This window comes from Sciurus carolinensis, chromosome 10 (genome assembly GCF_902686445.1).
Source record: "Sciurus carolinensis chromosome 10, mSciCar1.2, whole genome shotgun sequence".
Taxonomy (NCBI): domain Eukaryota; kingdom Metazoa; phylum Chordata; class Mammalia; order Rodentia; family Sciuridae; genus Sciurus; species Sciurus carolinensis.
The window spans coordinates 137,486,204-137,504,583 of NC_062222.1; the positions used below are offsets into that span (position 1 = coordinate 137,486,204).

Below are 18,380 nucleotides of genomic sequence, written 5' to 3' on the forward strand. Positions count from 1 at the left end.
ACCCGCTGGACACCAGGGCAGCGGACCTGAGCTCCCAGCTCCCTCGGCCTCTCTCCTCTGCCTTTCCCTGCTAAGAGTGCCACAGGTCGCCCGTTCTGGCTCACTCTCTGCTCCTGCTCCTGAGCCGCCTCCCTTCCTCCCCGTGGGTCTGGACCATCCCCACCTGCCCGCCTGTCCTTCCCCAGCACATGCAGAGATGGCAGGTGGAAGAAGTGGGAAGGAGTGAGCCAGGAGAGGGGTGGGGTGGGGCGGGGAGCCCGTGCTTCGGGTCTAAGTGACCAGCTCAGGACCGCCGCGTGCCCGCGCTCAGACGGGGGCGGTCCCGGCAGGCGAGCAGGGTTCTGCATCTCAGGTCCCAGCCTGTTGTGAACTGAGCCTCCGAGGGCCTCCAGCTTCTCGTATGTCAGGTTCCCCGAGGGGCCGTGGAGAAAGCGACCTCTTTGTCCCTCTCTCTGAAAAAGGCGGCACTCCGCTGCTCCTCAGCGCCGGTGCCAGCACGTCCGCTCACGGGCCTGCTCAGGGCTTCCGCTGCCTGTCTGGGCGCCAAACTGGCCCCTCCAGCCGCCCTCTCGGAAGCTGTCTGTCTGGCAGGTCAGACACTGGAGATGACGCCCGTTCCTGCTCAGCCTGCAGCGACGGCGGCCTGTCCCTGAGCCCAGCCCAGGCCTCCCTGTCCCGCACGGAACCCTAGGCCTAGCTCGCCTCCCAGCCGGGGTGCCTCCTGACATTGCCTGCGTTCGCGGGCCTGCTCAAACATACATCAGATCACCCGAGAACCCTGCTCTCACCCCTCTAGAACCTTCTGACAAAGGGCTAGTGACCTGGTCCCACGGTCAAGTGGTCCAGCTGCCCATCAGGCCCGACACTGTCTGTGCTCAAGACCACCCCTCCCGACTGCACACTTGACCTTTGGGTTGGACTCCCACCCGCTCTGGGACCCAGCTCCCGGGACAGGGAGCCCAGCCTGCTTGGGCTTCTGCTCTGTCCTCAGTTCCAGGTCAACCCGGATCACAGGCAGTGCTCATGAGCTACATGCTGGTGACCAGCCTCCTGTGCCCTCACTGGGCCTGCCTCCCTGTGGTGGAATCAGGAAGCCCATGCCGAGGCTTTTCTGGGTCTGAGATGTGCAGATCCCTCCCCACGAGTTGGTCGCAGCCCCTCCATCAGGAGTGTGGCCCACCGAGATCCACTTGGAACTTGGCAGGACCCACAGGGGAAGGGAAAAAAACCCCATCTGACCGCCCCTCCTGCTGGCCAGAAGAGAAGCCAGGGCCAGGGGCCTGCAGCCCCCGGGGGGCCACAGGGAGGGTAATGAGCAACAGCCAGCTTGCTCAATCCAACAAGGGACTTGGCAGGGGACACACAGAGGGTGACAGGAAGACCCAAGCCAGTTCCGGGTGGAGTGCCCACACCAGGTCTCCCTGCCCCACCTCGGCTGCCGCCGTCAGCCCTCCTGGCCTCCAGCTCTGTACGGCATGAGCCCACCCACCCACCTTTGCCTCAGATACAGGGGTTGGGGAAGGGGCTTATTCCCCTGCAAACCTCGGTACTTTCTCGGGACTAAGTCCTTGGGGCAGGGTGTGCAGCCAGCCAGGGGTTGGTGTCATGCTGACACACCTCCAATCACTGTGCGCGTGTGTGCACGATGACCTCAGAGGAGAGGAGCGCCTGAAGGTCAGGCTCCCGGACCAGGCAGAAGCAGGGCCCCTCAGGCCAGGCCAGGCCAGGCTCCAGGCCCCCTGGTGTTCCTGCCCGGGAACTGCAGGAAGCCTCCCCTACGAGAGCCTCTTCAAGCCAACTCCTTGTAACAGAAGGGAGCCGGGGCCTTCCTGGGCAGGAACAGGGCCTTGCTATAGACTACCACACAGAGCCCAGATAGCACCTGTGTACTACCGAAGGAGGACAGAGGAAGCCTATGGCAAACCACAGATGGCATCCGAGAGGGTGGCGGGCCCGGTTGGGAGCCACGGCCCTGGGAGAGGGTCACCATGCTGTTTGCCATTCACCGTGGCTCCAGCACCATGTCTGCACATAGTAGGTGCTCAGTAAATCCTGGGTGGAGGAATGGATGAAGGACTGAATGAATCCAGTTCCATGGGATGTCTGGTGCTGTCACAGGTAGGATGAGGCTATGACCAGGCCCCGTGGGCCAGGAGGTGCCTAGGGGCAGGCGGCAGACCCCAAGCCTTGCTCCCACCACCACCCCTGCCTCTCCCAGCTCCCTGCAGGCTGCTCCGGACCAGGGGCAGCTCTCCTCTTCTCTGCCTCCCCCTCGGTGCCCTGCTCAGCGTCTGGCACAGAGTGGGTGCTCAATAAATACCCGTTGAATTTAATGCATCTCAATTCAACCAACATTTATTGAGCGCCCGCTGTGTACTGTCGCACTCCTGCCTCCCTTGGTGCACTGCAGAGGGGCTCCGGGTGCAGGCAGCGGCCCTACTGGGGGAAACGCTCTCGGCCGGAGCTCCAGGCAGGTCTGCGGCCTCACCTGGCTGAGTCACAAAGTGGGCACCACTCCCCCTCTGCCCCTGTCGCTCCCACGGCCGGCAGATGGCAAGGCTCCCCCGACCTGGCCCGCCCCGCTGGGTCCTTGCACATCGGGACAAACATGAAGTCGCGGTTGTGATGCTGGACACAGTGGCTTTGTGCAGGAACCGCGGTCAGGACCCCGGCAGAAGCGGAAGGCCACACAGCAGGAGCTGGCAGGGCCCGGCCTCCTGTCGCGCTGGCACTGTGCAGGCAGCTTCCAGTGAGACCACGTCCCCACCCTGGAGCTGGGTGCCTGCAGGTCAGTGCACCTGCGTGGAAGCCATGGCCCACATGCCGCTTGAGGTGGGGACACAGGAGGAGGGAGGAGCTGACCGACGAGACAAGGGGGACACACGCCACGCAGGACAGCTGGCACAGCAGGCCTTGTGGGCACCAGCACCACCACGCTCCTGCCTCAGTCAGCCCCAGCCGCCCTTGCCAGGCACTGCAAGTGAGGAGGAGGTGCCGGCCACATGCAGGTCACAAGGCAGGCAGTGGCAGGGGACGTGCCACCAGACGCCTGTGTCCCTCCCGGCTTCTTCCCACACAGCCCCGCCCTCCTGGGTGCTGGACCACAGGCAGGCCACACTCTCCAGTGGGAGCTGCTGGGGACATAGATGCCTCGCGCCCCGAGAGTCTGGGGGAGGTCAGGCCGCGGGCCCCGCTGACTGAAGAGGCCTCCTGCCCCCGCAGGGGGAGGACTCATGCCCTGGAGCCAGGCCACACGTGCGGCCGAGAGGGCAGCCTGAGCTGGTGCACGGGAGTCTCCATCTCCCAACACAAGACCAGGGCGGACATGAGAATGTCAGGCAGTGAGACCACCACCAGGCATGGCCCTGGCCACACCACTGGGCAGCGGTCGCTGGGGTGCAGGGAGAGCTGGACACCTGCGGGCAGCCACCTGCAGGTAGCATAGGCAGGAAAGGAGGGACCAGCCCCCACTCTGCCTGCCATGTCCTTGTGGGACACCCAGGGGTCCCTCCCCGCTGGAAATGTCTTGGCGTGCTGTCCCATGCCCTGGGGCCAACCCCCAGGCAGGACGGGCGCACTGTGGGGTCCAGACGCCTGCTCGCAGAGACCCCGCACGGAGCAGAGCCTCTCTCTCCTGGTTATTCTTTGCTGCGCGCATCACCTCGCCTCCCCTGTACCAGGCCATGTTCCTGGGAGGACACCAAGAGGGTGAGGGTGATGGAGAGGGTGACAGTGACGGTGAGGGTGACGGTGAGGACCAGGATGAATGCCATGTGTTTACTGAGCACCTACTACCCGCTAGGTGGGGCGCTACCCAAGCACTCAGTTCAGGTCCCCTGAGCGGCTGCGAGGCAGCGGGCGGAGAAGGTCCACACCACACTGCAGGTCCCGGGCTGGACTTGAGCCACTGTCAGTCTCACTGCGAAGCCTGGGGCTTCCTCTGCCTCTCGCACCCTCGTCCTCCCCCACAGCCTCCACATCCCACCTCAGTCCCAGCCTCCCTCACTGAAAACAACTTGCCCAGCCTAGACGCTGCTTCCTGGAGACCCCAAGTCTGCTGACCACGGCCCACTGCAGGTTTTCACGTGTCATGGACAGTACCTTGCACTAAGCATGATCAGGAAAATTTGAAATTTGAACATTTGAAGATCATTTCTGATTCAGTCTCCGTGGCACCCCAGAGCCAGGCAGATAGCAACTTTTACTGCCGTGAAGTCTGAGGCCATAAGGCCTGGGACTCTCCAGTGCCTCGTTCAGGGTACCACAGGGGACAGGACAGTGCCCCATCACCAGCCAGTCCGGCCCCGCCTCCTGGACCATGCCCACGCCTGCTCTGGAGGGACTGGGCGCTGGGAGCTTCCTCATGACCTCACGTGGAAGCCCAACTGGTTTCTATTCTCCACCAGCTCTGAGTGCCACCAGGAGCCACACACTGGAGCCCAGCGCAGCCAGCCAGGGTCATCAGAGAGTCCCCTGCATCTGCTGGCCTGCTCCTACACTTTGTTAACAAGCATGGCTGGGGCTGGGGCCCCTAGCTGGGCCCCTTGGTGGCCCCCTTGGCTGGGTCCCTTGGTGGCCCCTTGGCTGGGCCCCTTGGTGGCCCCCTTGGTGGTTCCCTTGGCTGGGTCCCTGGTTGGGCCCCTTGGTGGACCCCTAGTGGACCCCTGGTGGGCACCTGGTGGACCCCTGGTGGACCCCTGTGGGCCTTCCCACGCACATCGCAGCTCCTGTTCAGCAGGGCCACTCACGTGAGTAAAAGCTGTCTCCTTGCACTCTCTGCAGAGGGTCTTGCTCGGTGCCGCTACTGTGGGACAGAGACTGGCTGTCCAGGTCTGGAGAGTTAGTCCTTGTGTCTGAGTCCCCCTTGAGGAGGAGCCAGCTGGTCTTCTGCAGAGGAAAAGAAGTCACATGAACTCAGGTCATCTGCAACGGCAGCGTCTGACCGGACCTTCCAACGGCTTGCTCTCTTCTGAGTGACGAGCTAACCCGCGGTGAGGAAGCTCGCTGGGTAAGATCCAGCTTCAAGCACACCCTCGCCGTTCAGGGACTCGTCCGCGCTCCTGGGGCGCGGAGCATCGGGCACAGTGGTGTTGCCATCTTACGGGGCCCCAGTGCTTGGGAGCTCGGCACCCTGTGGCTGCAGCAGGGACAAGCGAGCGGGAGGAGCTCAGCCTGGCCAGATCCCGCCTGCAGCCACTCCTGCGAGGGAAGCGTCCCGCCCCGGCCCCAGGGTCCCTTAGCTGTTCCAGAGCTGCAGAGCTGCGTCAGAGGTGCCACCCTCCAGGAGGAAGATGTTCACCCTCTGCCGAGTGGAAAACACCCGAAACCTGCTCCAGATCCACCATCCCGCGCTCCCAGACACTGACAGTGTCCTCAGTTGCTGATCCGTGGCTGCGGAAGCGGCATGTGGCGGGGACTTGGGCAGAAGATGCACTTGGTCTGAAAGCCAGAGGGGCTGGTGGCCCACCTCTGTTCTTTGGGGACCGAGGAACAGGGTAAGAGGAGGAGCTAGGGCTCCGGCCGGCAGGGCATGGCAGAGCTTGCTCAGGGCGTCTGCCCCTGATTACCTTCCTGTTGTCCTGGTCCAAGCTTCCATCCTCCCCGTCCAGTCGCCTGGCGGCTGGAAGGGAAAAACCAACTGGTGAAGGCAGGACGCCATTTGCCCCCGCCCCCGCCACAGTCATGCTCTGAGCCCAAGGCCGTCCGTGCAGGCATGAGTGCCTCCAAGGACCGCCGAGGACACCAGGCCAGAGCAGGCCCCGGAGGCTGCCTGGGAGGCAGGTGCAGGGCTGGGCATGAACAGCGGTGGGAAGTGACGGCCACTCTGTTCTAGCCAGATGCCCAGGTGGAGGAAGGAACTGCGCGTTCAGAGGCGTGGTTTGGCCTTTGAAGAACACAGCTTTCACCTCTCCAGGGGACACCAGAGGAGCAGGTCTCAGCCAGGGGGCCCTCGGTGCCACCTCGAGCTAGGTGCTTTACCTCTCACCACCTGTCCCCACCAACCCTGCAGGAAGGAGCTTCGCCATTCCACAGACAGGGAGACCAAGGCTCCGGGAGAGGCCACGCCCACACTCAGGGACTGGCGGGGACAGAGGCGGACAGGAGCCCAGGCAGCCTGAGGCCAAAGCCCTGCCCCTGCCTGCCCCGGCTCCCTGCTGCCCGCACACACAAAGCAGCGAGTGAGCTGCACCACTGGACAAGTCCGTGAAGAACAGTAAAGAAAAGAGAATCCAGCCAGAAACGAGCTCAAGGACACAGAGCAAGGGGGCTCATTTTGCCGCAATTTGTTTACAAGAATACTATCCACAGCATTTGGGGAAACTGTCACCCAGCTGGGCTGACATTTTCAACCAAGACTGAGCAGAAGACCGTACGAGGTCCTGCTCATGGCCCCGCATCCAGCCGTACCCAGAGACCGTTGTGTATTCCAGATGAAGATACCGACCCCATGCACAGAGCAACTAAATGGAAACCCGGCCTCCTTCCCAGCCTGCCACGGTCCCGGGCCTGAGCCACGTGGAGGGTGGGCTCTTACCTGCAGCCTTCGGTGGGCTGGGACCTGTCAATCTTTTGGAGCAGCCCGCCTCCTGCACCACCAAGGACAAGACTGACACCAGGCCAGAGAGCTGGGAAATTGGGGATTGGGCTACAGGACCTTGACAAGATAAGGCCAAGAGTGAAGTCTGAGCACGTCCACGCGGGACGCACCGGCTCTGCTACTCTCCACGGCAACACGTCTCTCCCTCCACAGAGAGACAGCCACTTTCAAAACCAAGATAAAACCCGTGTCCTCTCTACTCCCAGGGGTGAGGGAGCTAGCAGGGCCTTCCCAGGAGGATGGAGACAGCAGGGCGGAGCCGAGGCCGACAGGGCGGCACTACTGTTGACAACAGCTGCCACCAGGCGCGGTGCCCTTAGCGTGGCACACATCAGTCCCACACTTGGAAGCTGCTCAGCCAGCAGCAGGGGCGAGAGGCCAGTGGCGGCTGGGAGCCCGGGCAGCACCACCACCACCCACACTGGAGAGGCCTGGCCATGCATGCCAGCAAAAAGAGCCAACCTGGTTCCCGGGAGCCAGGGGGCCACCCACCCTTGGAATGATCTGCAAGGGCAAAAGCAATTAAGGGGCGCTTTGAGGGCCTGGGGTGCTCTGGCTGGGAGGAGGTTACACAGTTGCGGACAATGGTCAGCCAGGCGTGTTCTGGCTACCAAGCTGCCTCTGGGCTCAAGAGCAGCCCCGCCATTTGCTAAAAGAGTCCCTCCGCGACAGCCTCCAGAGGCCCAGGTGTGCATGGTCTACAGGCTGGAGCCAAGAGCTGCTCACAGAGAAGTTCACCAGCCTGCTAAGTGTACCACAGGCTCTCTGAAGAACTAGGAGCTTGGGCAGGAAAATACAGGCTGCTGGCACTCTGCACCATTGGTGGCTTGCTTCCTTAACAGCCCTGAGCCTCAGTTTCCAGATCTGTAAAACAGGCAAATAAGGCCTACACCTCCAGGTCAGGAGGAATAACTCAGTGAACGCCGGCCATGGAGCACTGAGCCTGAAGGCTCCAAAGACCCCCGCAGCAGGAGGGCCTGGAGACCGACGCTGAGGCTAATCTGCAGGGTGCTGTTTGGGACGCGAGGAGAACGCAGACCCTCTCAGGACAAGCAGGGAAGGAGTCGGGTGTCTTGTGTACACCCCGCGGTCCTGAGTCCTGGGAAGCTTCCACCGCTCCCCGCGCCCTCTCTGCTGGAGGCGCCGCAGTGAAGGCGAGGCTCCGGTCTCCTTCCTGGAGCCACAGCAGGCTGGCCTTCCCTCCTCCCACACCCCTCCACCCTCTCGCCTCTGGACGTCCCGCAGCCATGTCTGCGTCCCCCTGGCTGCTTGTCTACTCCTTCCTATCCACCCGTTCGCCACGCACCCGCCGCCAGGTAACCTGCTGCTCATCTGAGCAGCTAGCCACGCATGGCCCCCTGCGAGCCCGTGTCCACCGAGTCCACTCCCTGGCTGACTGAGCTGTCCACGCAGCTACACTGTCCTCTCTCCCCCTATTCTGCCCTCCCCCTTCGCCAAGGTGCAGGAAGCAGAACGCCCGGGCACTACCTTTGTCCTCCGGCCGCTGTGAGAGGGACAGGCCTTCAGCAGCCGTCAGGACCAGGCCAGGCTTTGATGGGGGCAGTCGACCAGAGGCACTCCCCAAGAGCATGCACGTGTGAGCACTTACTGAATACCTACTCCTGGGATGGGCCCCGTGCCCTGCCTGGGTGGTACCAGGTGTCGTGCCCCTGTGGAACTCACTCAGGTGAGGAGGCTGAGACCAGAGTGAGGTGCAGAGCTGTCCCCAGCGCCTCGTTTGTTCTCCCTGGCAGATGCACGCTCCACAGGACTCGGGAGGGGTTTGTGTGGCTTGATTTTGCTTGTGGTGACTTGTGTGCAAATCCACCTCCCCCAGACGGCTCCAGGGGGTGCCTCACGGCTCACTGGGTGCCTCGCGCGGTGGCGCATGCACGGGTGTACAGAGGAAGCAGGGGGCGGGTGCAGCGCAGGGGCCCCCTGCTTCTGGGGACCCTCCCTGTTACAGGGCCTGTCCCAGGAGTAGGTATTCAGTAAGTGCTCACACATGCACACCTCTTGGCTGGGCCAGCACAGGCAGCTCCAACCTCCAAGGTTCTTTTGCTGGTGTCTGGGGGGAGGTGGGGCTGAGGGATCTGGTCACTGTTCCAGGGGTGTCGTGCTACTGCTGGACCTCTGCTTCCAGTGCAGGACCACCACAGGGCAGGACGGGCTCAGACCCAGGCCCAGGCCGGCACCCAGGGCTGCTGTCCCCACGCGGGAAGGAGTGGACGGGACTTGGGAAGGTGCTCAGGGCTCACTCCTCAGGCCAGTCTGTCTTGCCCTCTCCCCGACCCCGTGGGCTCTGTAGGAGGTTGGGGGCTCTGCCCTGCCCTTCAGCAGCTCTGAGGAATGGCCCCGTCGGTGCCTCTTATCTGGGATATCCAGCTCCATGACTCAAATGGAATTGGAATTACAGAGAGAGAGAGAAGGGGGAGAGAGGGGCAGGGAGAGAGAGAATAAGCGCGGGTGCACACACATGGCCAAGTCCACTAGAATCCCATTCCATGGGGTCAGACGCCATGTTTGTCACGCACAAGTCCCCAGGGCTGGGACAGGGCCTAGCACAAAATGCAAGCTTGAAAACCACTCCTGGACAAATCAGTGCGAGCCGTTCGAACCCTCGGCAGCAGGCCGCCTCGACCGCTGGGTCAGGAGGACAGTGTCACGGGCTGCCATCAGGACTGACAGGGGCACCCAGGCGCAGCGCTGGTGTCCCATCCTCCTCCCTCCCTCTTCCACCTTGCAGGGGCGTCCAGGCCTCCAGGATACAGGGCGGCTCTCCACTGCTGGCCCTGGGGAGCCTCTGCAAGAGGTTTCCACGTTTCCTCCCAGATTCAAGCATATGCCTGGCTGCCTGCCCTTTCCTCACATCCCAAGAAAGGACCCCGAACCCAGTGAGAGTCAGCCCCAGGAGAGGCACAGGTGGTCGATTCTTATTTACAACCAGGGTCCAAGGAAAGAGTGGACGACCCGTGCCACGCCATGTGAGATGGTTTGGAGTGAGGTGTCTCCCAAAGGCTCCCGTTGGGGACAAGGCAAGAAGGTCCAGGGGAGGAATGGCTGAGTCGTGTGAGCCTTGGCCTCGGCGCGTGGACCCCCGAAGGCAGTGGGGAGTGGCTGAGGAGGTGGGCAAGGGCATGCCTTTGGGGTATGTATCTTGTACCTGGCGCCTGGAGTCCCTCTCTGCTTCCTGATCACCGTGGAGCTGCTTCCCTCCACTACGCTCTTCCACCATGACGTCCTGCCTCACCTCAGGACCCAGCGAGTGGAGCCCGCTGTCTGTGGACTGAGACCTCTGAAACTGTGAGTCCCAGATAAACTTTTCCTCATCTAAAGTTGTTCTTGTCAGGTCTTCCAATCACAGAGTGAAAAAGCTGACTACACCCTGAGTCACTTCCTGCGTCTTGTTGGGTGGGAGACTGAGGACAGGAAGGAGGACCGGCGTCCTTGTGCCCAGCAGCAGCTGCCACGCCGGCTCACTCTGCGTCTGTACTCACATTTACTTAGAAACCCAACAGCCAATCTGGTGAGCTTCAGGCCCTCCCTGCCCCTGGCAGAACTTCCTGGGGAATTTCGGGGGAAGCACTCATTTTCAAGAGTTCATCTTGAACAGTCTAGAAACGGCCACGACATCCCTCCATCGGCAGCCGTACCACTGGAAACTCCCTACTACGTGCCAAGCACCACGGTCACCTTCTGGAACGCCCCTCAGAAGCCCGTGAGTAAACTGGCCCAACCCCAGAGGAGCCGGGCCCTGGGGAAGGCAGGTCTGCTCCCGGGGGCGTGGTGGAAGCCAAGGCCACGGCCTGCCCCAGGCTGTCCCCTAAAGCAATGGGGCACAAGACAACACAGAGCCACACTGCACCTGAGCCTTGGAACTTCTGGAAGTGTCAGGCCCCGGCGCCTGCTGCCTCCTGCTGAGGGCGCCAGAGGACTCGCCTGGCATCCGCTCGGAGGGCCAGGGAGGCCACTGTCCTGCCCCTTGTGCTCTCCTGCCCTGTTGTTACCTCTTTACTTCCTTTTACTTTTGCTTCCCGCCTCTCTCCCTCCCTCCTTCCCTCCCTCCCCCCTCCCATTTAAACCCTAAATAATAACCAAGCAGGTTAGAGCTAATGCAGACAAACTGTCAGCCTCGATTACCAGCAGGACTGCAGCAGGTCCTAGCCCGGGTCAGGCAGGCCCGATAGGGAGCCATGGGCAGTGGCCGGCCACTTCCCCATCTCACCGACGGCAGCCTGCTGAGAGGAGGCAAGCCTTACCTCCCAGGCTCCACCCCCACGTCACAGGCCACTGCATGGATAGACCCTGCGCATCTCCGTCCTCACTACCAAGTGCCAGCCCAGGGCTGGAGGCCTGATCGCCCTGGAGGCTCATTTCCCAGAAGCAGAAATGGGACTCAGGTGCAGAAGAGAGTCAACAAAGGGCTTCCAGTTACACTGTGTGGGCCCGAGGGGGCAACCGTGACTCCTGCGGCCGTGCGTGATTACAATGCATGACTTAAAAAGTAAAACAAAGCCTTCCGATGAGCGCGAGACAGAGAACTAGAAACTAAACGCATTAGTAAAAACACTAGGTTTGAAAACTTGTTGAATATGTCACCTTAGCTAATTAAATGGCCCAGGAGTTCCCACCGTCCCCTGGGGTTTGCAGTGGGTGGGTTGGGGTTCAAATGCTGCGACCCAAGCTCGAATGGTCTTCCTCTTTCCACTCGAAGCCCACAGGAGGTTGTCCAGAGGGAGCAGGGGGCTGCGTGGGCCTCAAACACCCACGTGCACACTCATGCACGTGCCCCGTGCACACACAGCATCTGAACATGCGTGCACACACACACACACTCTTCCAACAGGGACACTGTTGGAACAGGAGGTCCAGAATGTCATTACCTAGGGTCCCCTGGAACTGTCGGGGAGTCTCTACGTGTGCCCTGCCAGGAGCAACGCAGGTGGCTGCTTGTGCACAGTCAGGGACAGACTAGGCTCACATTTAGCTCTGGACCTCGGCCGCAGGCTCGGCCGCGAGCAGGGGCTGGTGTGAACTGCTTCCTAACAGAACCCTGTGAGGGTGTTCTGGAAGGCGGGAAGGGCTTGGTGACGGCTCAGGCTTGAGAGGTAGGGATCCTTGCCCCTGGAGAGGAGAGGCCTTTACATTCAGACTTAAGAGACACAGAGGTGGCCCTGGTGACAGGGCAGTCAGACCCCCACTGCAGGGTTCGTGAACAGGCCCAGGGGTGGACCTGGCCCGCCAGAAGCAGGTGGGTGGTCACGCAGCAGATCTGCCATCTCTGCCCCTTCTCAGGACTGGTGCCCCTGTGTGGCACGTGTAACCACACCTCTGAGGTGTCACCGAAGGCAGAGCAGTGGGTGACAGCAGGCCCACCAACCCCCGTCTTGGGCTCTAGGAGCACGCCAACTTCCATGCGGGCCTTCCAGCCTGGCACTGGGAGGGTCCCTTTCTGGGATGCTCCTTCCTCTGGTTGGGCCTCAGTTTCCCTCTGAAACACGCGGGGGCTGGTCTGGGCAATCTGCAAGGGCCCCAGAGTCTGACGAGCCTGTCCCCTCTGTTCCCTCTCAGAGCCGTGTGCTCTCAGCTCCGCTGGTGGATCCGGCGCTCGGAAACCCAGACAGCTCACTCTTTTTTTCCTTCTCGGGAAGAGGAAGGATGGCAGGAAGTGCAGGGCCTCCTGCCACCATGGAGGGAATGGACAGCGACCCCTCCCCGCTCACACGGCCAGGCCCTGACCCTTCTGCCAGCCACAGAGAGCTCACGGGACCCTCAGGCCTGCCGGTGTGGGAGGTGGCTGTCTTCCCTGGTGCATCTGACAGGAACTTCCAACACGGGATGGAATCCCTCGGCCCATCTCTGGAGGACTGCTGACAACCCCATGCTCCCTGCACTCTACGGCGGAGAGTGTGTCTCCAGGCACAGCCCCTGAGGGCCTCCTAGCCAGCCCGGGCAGAGGGCAGAGACAGGGGACAGTCCTGCTTTGCAGATGAGGAAACGGAGGCTCAGGATCATGAAGCAGCACACCCCTGTCACCCAGAAATTCCAGTTCTGACTCCTGCTCCAGGAAGCCAGTTATCTGCCCCTTGCTCACCTGTCCCAGGCAGGCGCACACAGGCCAAGAGACACCCTCGCCACAAAATGTCCCAGGCCCCGCTTGCTAAGGCAAGAAGCCCCTTTACTTGGGGGCAGGGCCGTCCACTCTATTGTCAGAAATTCTCAAGCAACAGGACCATAGTGCTCACGCAGGTACGCGTGCCCGACTCCAGATTGCGCTGTTTCTCAATGATCAGGCTGGGTCGGGGCACAGATGGAGAAGCCTCTGTCCCTTGCCAGGTTGGTGGGGGTTACTTTGGCCACTCCCCTCACAACAGCATAATCAAAATCACCAAAACCCCACCTGGGCCTGTCTGCGTGCAGTACCTGGGGTTCACAGGGTCCTCACTCACAAGGACTCCCACTTCCTGTCTGAAGAGAGGCCTCTGGGGCCTCCTAGGAAATTTGCATTTAAAATTCAGACAGCCAAGGGCCTCCAAGCCGTCACCACAGGGACCAGGGCACAGCAAAGGGTGCATTCAGAAGCAAGGGGGTGACAGGCATGCAGGGCAGGGTGGACAGCAGCAGACTCCAACTGTACCATGCTGTTTGTAGATGGGGGGTTTCCTATAGATGTTATCTTTTACGCCAGTGTCTGAGAGAGAAGACAAAAGGAGAGAACAGGAGGTGAGCGGCAGTCAGGAGGGGCCCGCCCGCCGCGGCCTCAGCCACTCTCACTCGCCAGCTTAGAACCACCAGAGAGGGTCCAGCCTCCCACCAGTGCTGAGGGCGAAGCCCTGCACCCCACACCCCGAATCGAGCACCCCCACTGCAGATGCCACCCCTGATCTGAGGGCACAGGGAGAGAGCAGCTAGGAAGGGCAGCAAGCCAAAGTCTGGGGCCCTAGTGCAGCTCAGAAAGGCCCTTCTCCAACCTGTCCCCAGGAGGCTAAAATGTCTCCCCGGCGTCCTTGGCACATGGGGAGAAGCTCAGGCAAATGGCAGTCTGGGTGTGCAAGCTCTCTGGAGATTTTAAAAGAAACTCAGAGCTTGGGGAGCAGGGGAGAGGATTGGTCAGTGGGGCACCTGCTCTGGCACCCCAGGTGCGTGTGGGAGCAGGCAAGTGAGCCGGGCCTACCTGGGACGTGGAAGTGGCGCGGTGCCTGCTGGTAGGTGGAGGAAGGAGGCCTGCTGTCCGAGAGCACCGAGAGGCTGGGGGTGCTGCGGCCACTTTCACTGCCTCCAGACGGGAGCGCAGGGACAGCAGAGGGGGCGGAAAAGCAGAGCAGAGTATCTCAAGCAAAACGGCTGGTGCAGCAAGCCCCACCTCTCCTGCAGGAGGAACACCCAACCCTCGGCCCAGAGAGGGACCAGGGTCCCAGGACTTTCTGGACTGGGCCCAATGACTTGTTAATCCAACCTGAGCTGGACCCTGCCCAGTGGCCCCTGGCAGGGAGCAGCCTGAGGGCCAAGAGCCTGTGGGCGCTCCAGCAGTGGGCTGCCGCTGGCAGAGCCCGATCCTGGGTACGCACCCCAGCTGCCCTGGGCACCCTGCGGCCTGCGCTCTCCAGCCAAGGCCTGCCTTCCCCTTAGCCTGTGCGCACAGGGCTGCTTCTCCAGGCACCTAAAATCAGCTTCATGGGTCAAACTAAGGCACTGGGATGAGTCCTTCAAAGTCACCGAGTGACATTTTGCCAAATACATAAAAAGAGAAGCCCAGCACCCATCAATTTCCACCTCCCTGAAGTCATACTTTTTTGGCAAATGCAGTGGAAAGTAGCTTCCGAGCCTGGCTCCAGTCCTTTACCCCATCTGGAAGTGGAATCTCTGCCTGGGAAGGAGGTTGGATTATCAAGTCACCAGCGAGACAGCAGGGTTACCTGGTGAACGCCCCATGCCCCACAGCTCCGTAAGGAATGAGGTGACAGACAGAGTGTGATGGGCACTGGACACTTGTGAGGAGGACTGTGGCTCACAGCAAGACACCCATTAGCCTCAGGGAGCTGCAGGACACTGGGTGGCAGCTAGGCAGGGGAAAGGGACACTCTGGACTTGAGACCCTCCCCATTGTGTGGCTGGTCCAAACAGCAGGACCCAAGTGACCTTGCGGTAAAACAGAACACCCACAGAAGTGAGGGCTGAGCTGGCCTGGAGGGGACCTGTCCGGGACTGCAGCAGGCTGGACAGATGCTGGCTCTGGAGGAGTGGGGCCTGGGAGGGGGACCTGGGTGCAGCGGGAGGGCACGCAGGGCAGAGGGCTCGGCTCTGGTCAACCCTGCCATGCCCGCCACCGCCCACGCAGGCTGAGGCCACACGGGTGGGCTGACGCCCACTGGGACCACCTTCTCCCACCTGGGTGTGCGTGCTGATTTCTCCTGTTGACACTGATGGGCGTAATTGCTGCCCCTCAGAACAGCACCGCCTGCCCTGGGCTCCACCCTAGTCCACGGGCTCCGGCACCTCCAGGGGCTTCACACCAGGGGGATGGGAGCCCTGTGCAGGGAGAGGAAACCACAGGCCCCTTCTCCCCAGGATGACTGTGACTAGACCCCCCCAAGGACAGCGACACATGACAGAAGCACAGCCTTTAAAGAATGCATCCGTACAGACTCCCGTCAGGTGCCATGGCTGGGCCGAGCTGGCGGTCGGCAGGACCTGTTGAATCCGGAGGCCTCAGGGGCTCACTTCCTTCTCATCTAGAAGGCGCGGCTCCTTCTCCACTGCTTCCCCCCACTGGCCAAGGCTTCTAACCCGTCCCAGCCTCCCGTCCCTCTCCAGGGCTCAGCCTGTCGTGCGGTGGCCTGGGAAGCGGCAAACCAGATCTGGAGTGCCCGTGTGCTCACGCGTCTCAGGACAGCCCTGGACTCTCGTCAGGTCAGGGGGCCCCAAGACCCCCCCCGGGGAGGCTGAGGCACAGCCATGTGCGCTGCACACCTGCCCTCAGGGGCCTCTGACACGGGTCACCGAATTCTGCCACCTACAGCTGTGGCTGGGACGCCACCACCCCGACTCCCCATGATGCCCTCCACTCGGCTCCCACTGGTGCACTTCCTGAGTCCAGCTCGGCCTCTGGAGGGCGTGGCCCAGAGCAGACCTCCCCCTGGTCTGCACGGTGCCAGCCTGCTGCCCAGGGCTTCCCACTAGCAGGAGCGCTCTGCTGCGCTTTCCCCCGCACGCCTGCCTCAGCCCGCAGCCTTGCTGCCGCTCAGGGGCCAGCTTCCTCCTCCAGCTTCAGGGGCAATACCCCCGGCAGGAGCTCAGGGCTCCTCCTGCAGGGGGTCACGTCCAGGGGGCTTCTCACACTGCCAGGGGGCTCCAATGCCCTCTGCCCTAGGTGAGCCCTGTCGTGGTGGGCCGCCCCTGGCTGTGGGTGCGTCCTCGCCTTCCAGCTTAAACACAGTTTCAGGTAGTCACGCCCCCAGCCCGTCCTCTGGCTGGTGCCCTGCTGCAGGTTGGCACAACAGCACCATCTTAAATGCCACATCGTGAGGGTGGTGCCTGTTTCCCTGTGTCCTCCCTCTGTCCGGGGATGACACATCACGTTAGCTGGCACGTCTCCCTTGTGCCTCGTGGGCAGGCCTGTTTCCCAGATCTCCCTCGTCTCGATGGCTGACGGTCCTGGAGAGCGCTGGCAGGCTTTGAACGGAAAGTGCTTCTGCCGGATTTGTCTGTTCCTTTCCCAGGACACACGGTGCTCTGGGGGGGTCCACGGGGGGGGGGAGCCACCCTCGCTGTGGGGCAGACCAGTGACGGCTGTCAACAGGGCTCCTTGCTGAGGCCACAGCCGGGCTGGCGGGGCCCTCTTCCTAAGCCTCCTCTCTGGAGAGAAGCTCCTAGGTAAGCCCTGGCCACACGGGTGGGGTGCTGCCCAGCAGCTGAGGGAGCGCCTGCCGCGCTCGCTGGCGGATCTGTCTTCTCCCCTTTACTTATGCACTCGGCCCTTTCGTCATCCCAGGTGGACTCGTGGAGTTGGTGGCCTGCTTCAGGTTATAATGTGACGGCCTCACTTGGTCGCTCCCCTTGGGCCAACCCAGGCCTTTCGGGCTCTCTGGACCTGCTCTTGTGGGGCCTTTTTAAGGTGGAACCAAAGCAAGTCTAGGTCCTGGTCAGGCCCAGGGCCATCAGGACTGCGGCCAGGACAGGTGCGGGACTTCGACGGCAGTGCCTCCCACCTGAGTTGTGGGCCACAGCCGCCCAGTGGGTTTCAGGGCCCAGCAACAGGGCCCACTTCAGCGCTGAGGGAGGGGACATCGGCAGATGAGGAGCTACCTGGGGCAGGGTGGCAGGTGGGCAGCTGGGCTAAAGCTTCTCCCTCCCTTCCTCCTCATACCGCGTGGGTCAGAGGAGGCTCTCCAGTCAGCAAGTGGCGGCTGCCCAGACCCAGGGCCTCGGCAGCATGGAGACCCCTGGGCACCCCACACCCGTCCCTGCCGCCTGCTCTTCAACAGGCCAGAGGTCAGATTTAAACGATACGCTACCCCAGGGACACACCAGGGACGGAAATCCACACTAAAGTACAAATGCCAGGGGCCCCTCTAGTGAACGTGGGTGCCGGGGAGGGGCCTGGGCACTGAGCCTCAGTGGGAAGGTGGGCCTGGGCACTGAAGGGATGGGCAGAGGGGAGGGACACACGGGGCCCCTGGCCGCAGCTGTCAGGCTGGGCGAGCACCGGCCGGCTGGGCGCGACTCTCAGGCGAAGCCCTCCAGCCACAGTGTCGTTTGGCACGAAGCTCTGCAAGCAGAGCCAATGACGCCCAGAGCCAAGCTCAAGGGCCTTCCTAGAGAGGGGCGGATGCCAGGCCCACGGCCGAGTGAGAGGTGGGCAGCTGAGCGCTCAGAGCTGGGTGTGCTGCAGTCCAAGAGCTGGGGAGAAGGAGCTGGGGAAGGCTCCCTCTGGTGGCCTCGGAGTAGAGCCAGCTGGACGTGAATGTGGATTGGGAAGAAGCCTCCATTCTGGCTCTGCTTTGGGCTTGATCTCAAACCAGGACGTTCCCTCTTAACCTTGATCTCCTCCGGGGCAAGTTCTGTAAGGACCCTGGGGACGCCCAGGGTCACAGAGGCCATGGAGTCAGGCTGGGGTAAAGCTCTAGGCTTCCTGCATCTGACACAAGAGAGCAGGGCAGGTGCCTCCTGGCCTGGGTGCTGTGCTGGGCAGTGGCACAGGAGGCCCTGAACCACATCTTGGTGGGCAGGTGGGTGGGGCCTGAGCACAGGCCCCTCTTTGGGAGGTGGGAGGAAGGCCTGGCTGCCTTCCACTCTGCCGCCTTCCCTGGCCCTCTCCCGGGGCTGAGAATGCGTGCTGCCCACAGGCCAGACTGGAGCAGGGGCACTGCAGCCTGAAGGCCTGCCCTGGACTGGGGTCTCATCCGGGCCTTTCCTCATCTTGGAGTGGTAAGAATTCCAGGTGGAGACTCAGAAGTGGGCGGAGGAGGCTCACCAGGGGGGGTCTGGCTCCAGGCCCTGCAGGAAGCTGCTCATGATGGCCGCCTGGGAACCAGGAGAGTGTCAGAAACAGCGACTGTCCACTGCCTGGATCCAGGGCCTCATACTGGTGGAGAGGTGGGGAGGTGGCTGGTGACTGGGAACTCGGGCTCCCTCAGACTGTGCACACGTGCAGCGGGGTCTCGGGCTGCCCCTGCTCCGGAGCCTGCCTCGGGCTCTGTGTCCCTCCCAGCCCATGGTGGGACACAGCCCATGGTGGGGAAGGTGGTGAATGGCCTGGGCCCCTCTGGGTGGACTGGCTGGT

The 18,380-nt window shown here is 62.3% G+C and overlaps 1 protein-coding gene across 26 annotated transcripts in view; it reads right to left on the minus strand.

The window, feature by feature from the left end:
* Positions 1 to 18,380, minus strand: part of Ablim2 (actin binding LIM protein family member 2) — a 125,936-nt gene that overhangs the window by 22,198 nt on the left and 85,358 nt on the right. For 11 of the 26 annotated variants that reach the window (XM_047565967.1, XM_047565958.1, XM_047565951.1 and 8 more), the window contains 6 exons: positions 14,388 to 14,465; positions 13,773 to 13,874; positions 13,236 to 13,289; positions 6,536 to 6,655; positions 5,568 to 5,620; positions 4,749 to 4,887 (listed from right to left, as the gene is read on the minus strand). In XM_047565967.1, the coding sequence (XP_047421923.1) occupies positions 4,749 to 4,887; positions 5,568 to 5,620; positions 6,536 to 6,655; positions 13,236 to 13,289; positions 13,773 to 13,874; positions 14,388 to 14,465 (546 nt within the window). The remainder of the gene's footprint in view (positions 1 to 4,748; positions 4,888 to 5,567; positions 5,621 to 6,535; positions 6,656 to 13,235; positions 13,290 to 13,772; positions 13,875 to 14,387; positions 14,466 to 18,380) is intronic. The other 15 variants (XM_047565968.1, XM_047565964.1, XM_047565965.1 and 12 more) reach the window with 4 other exon arrangements.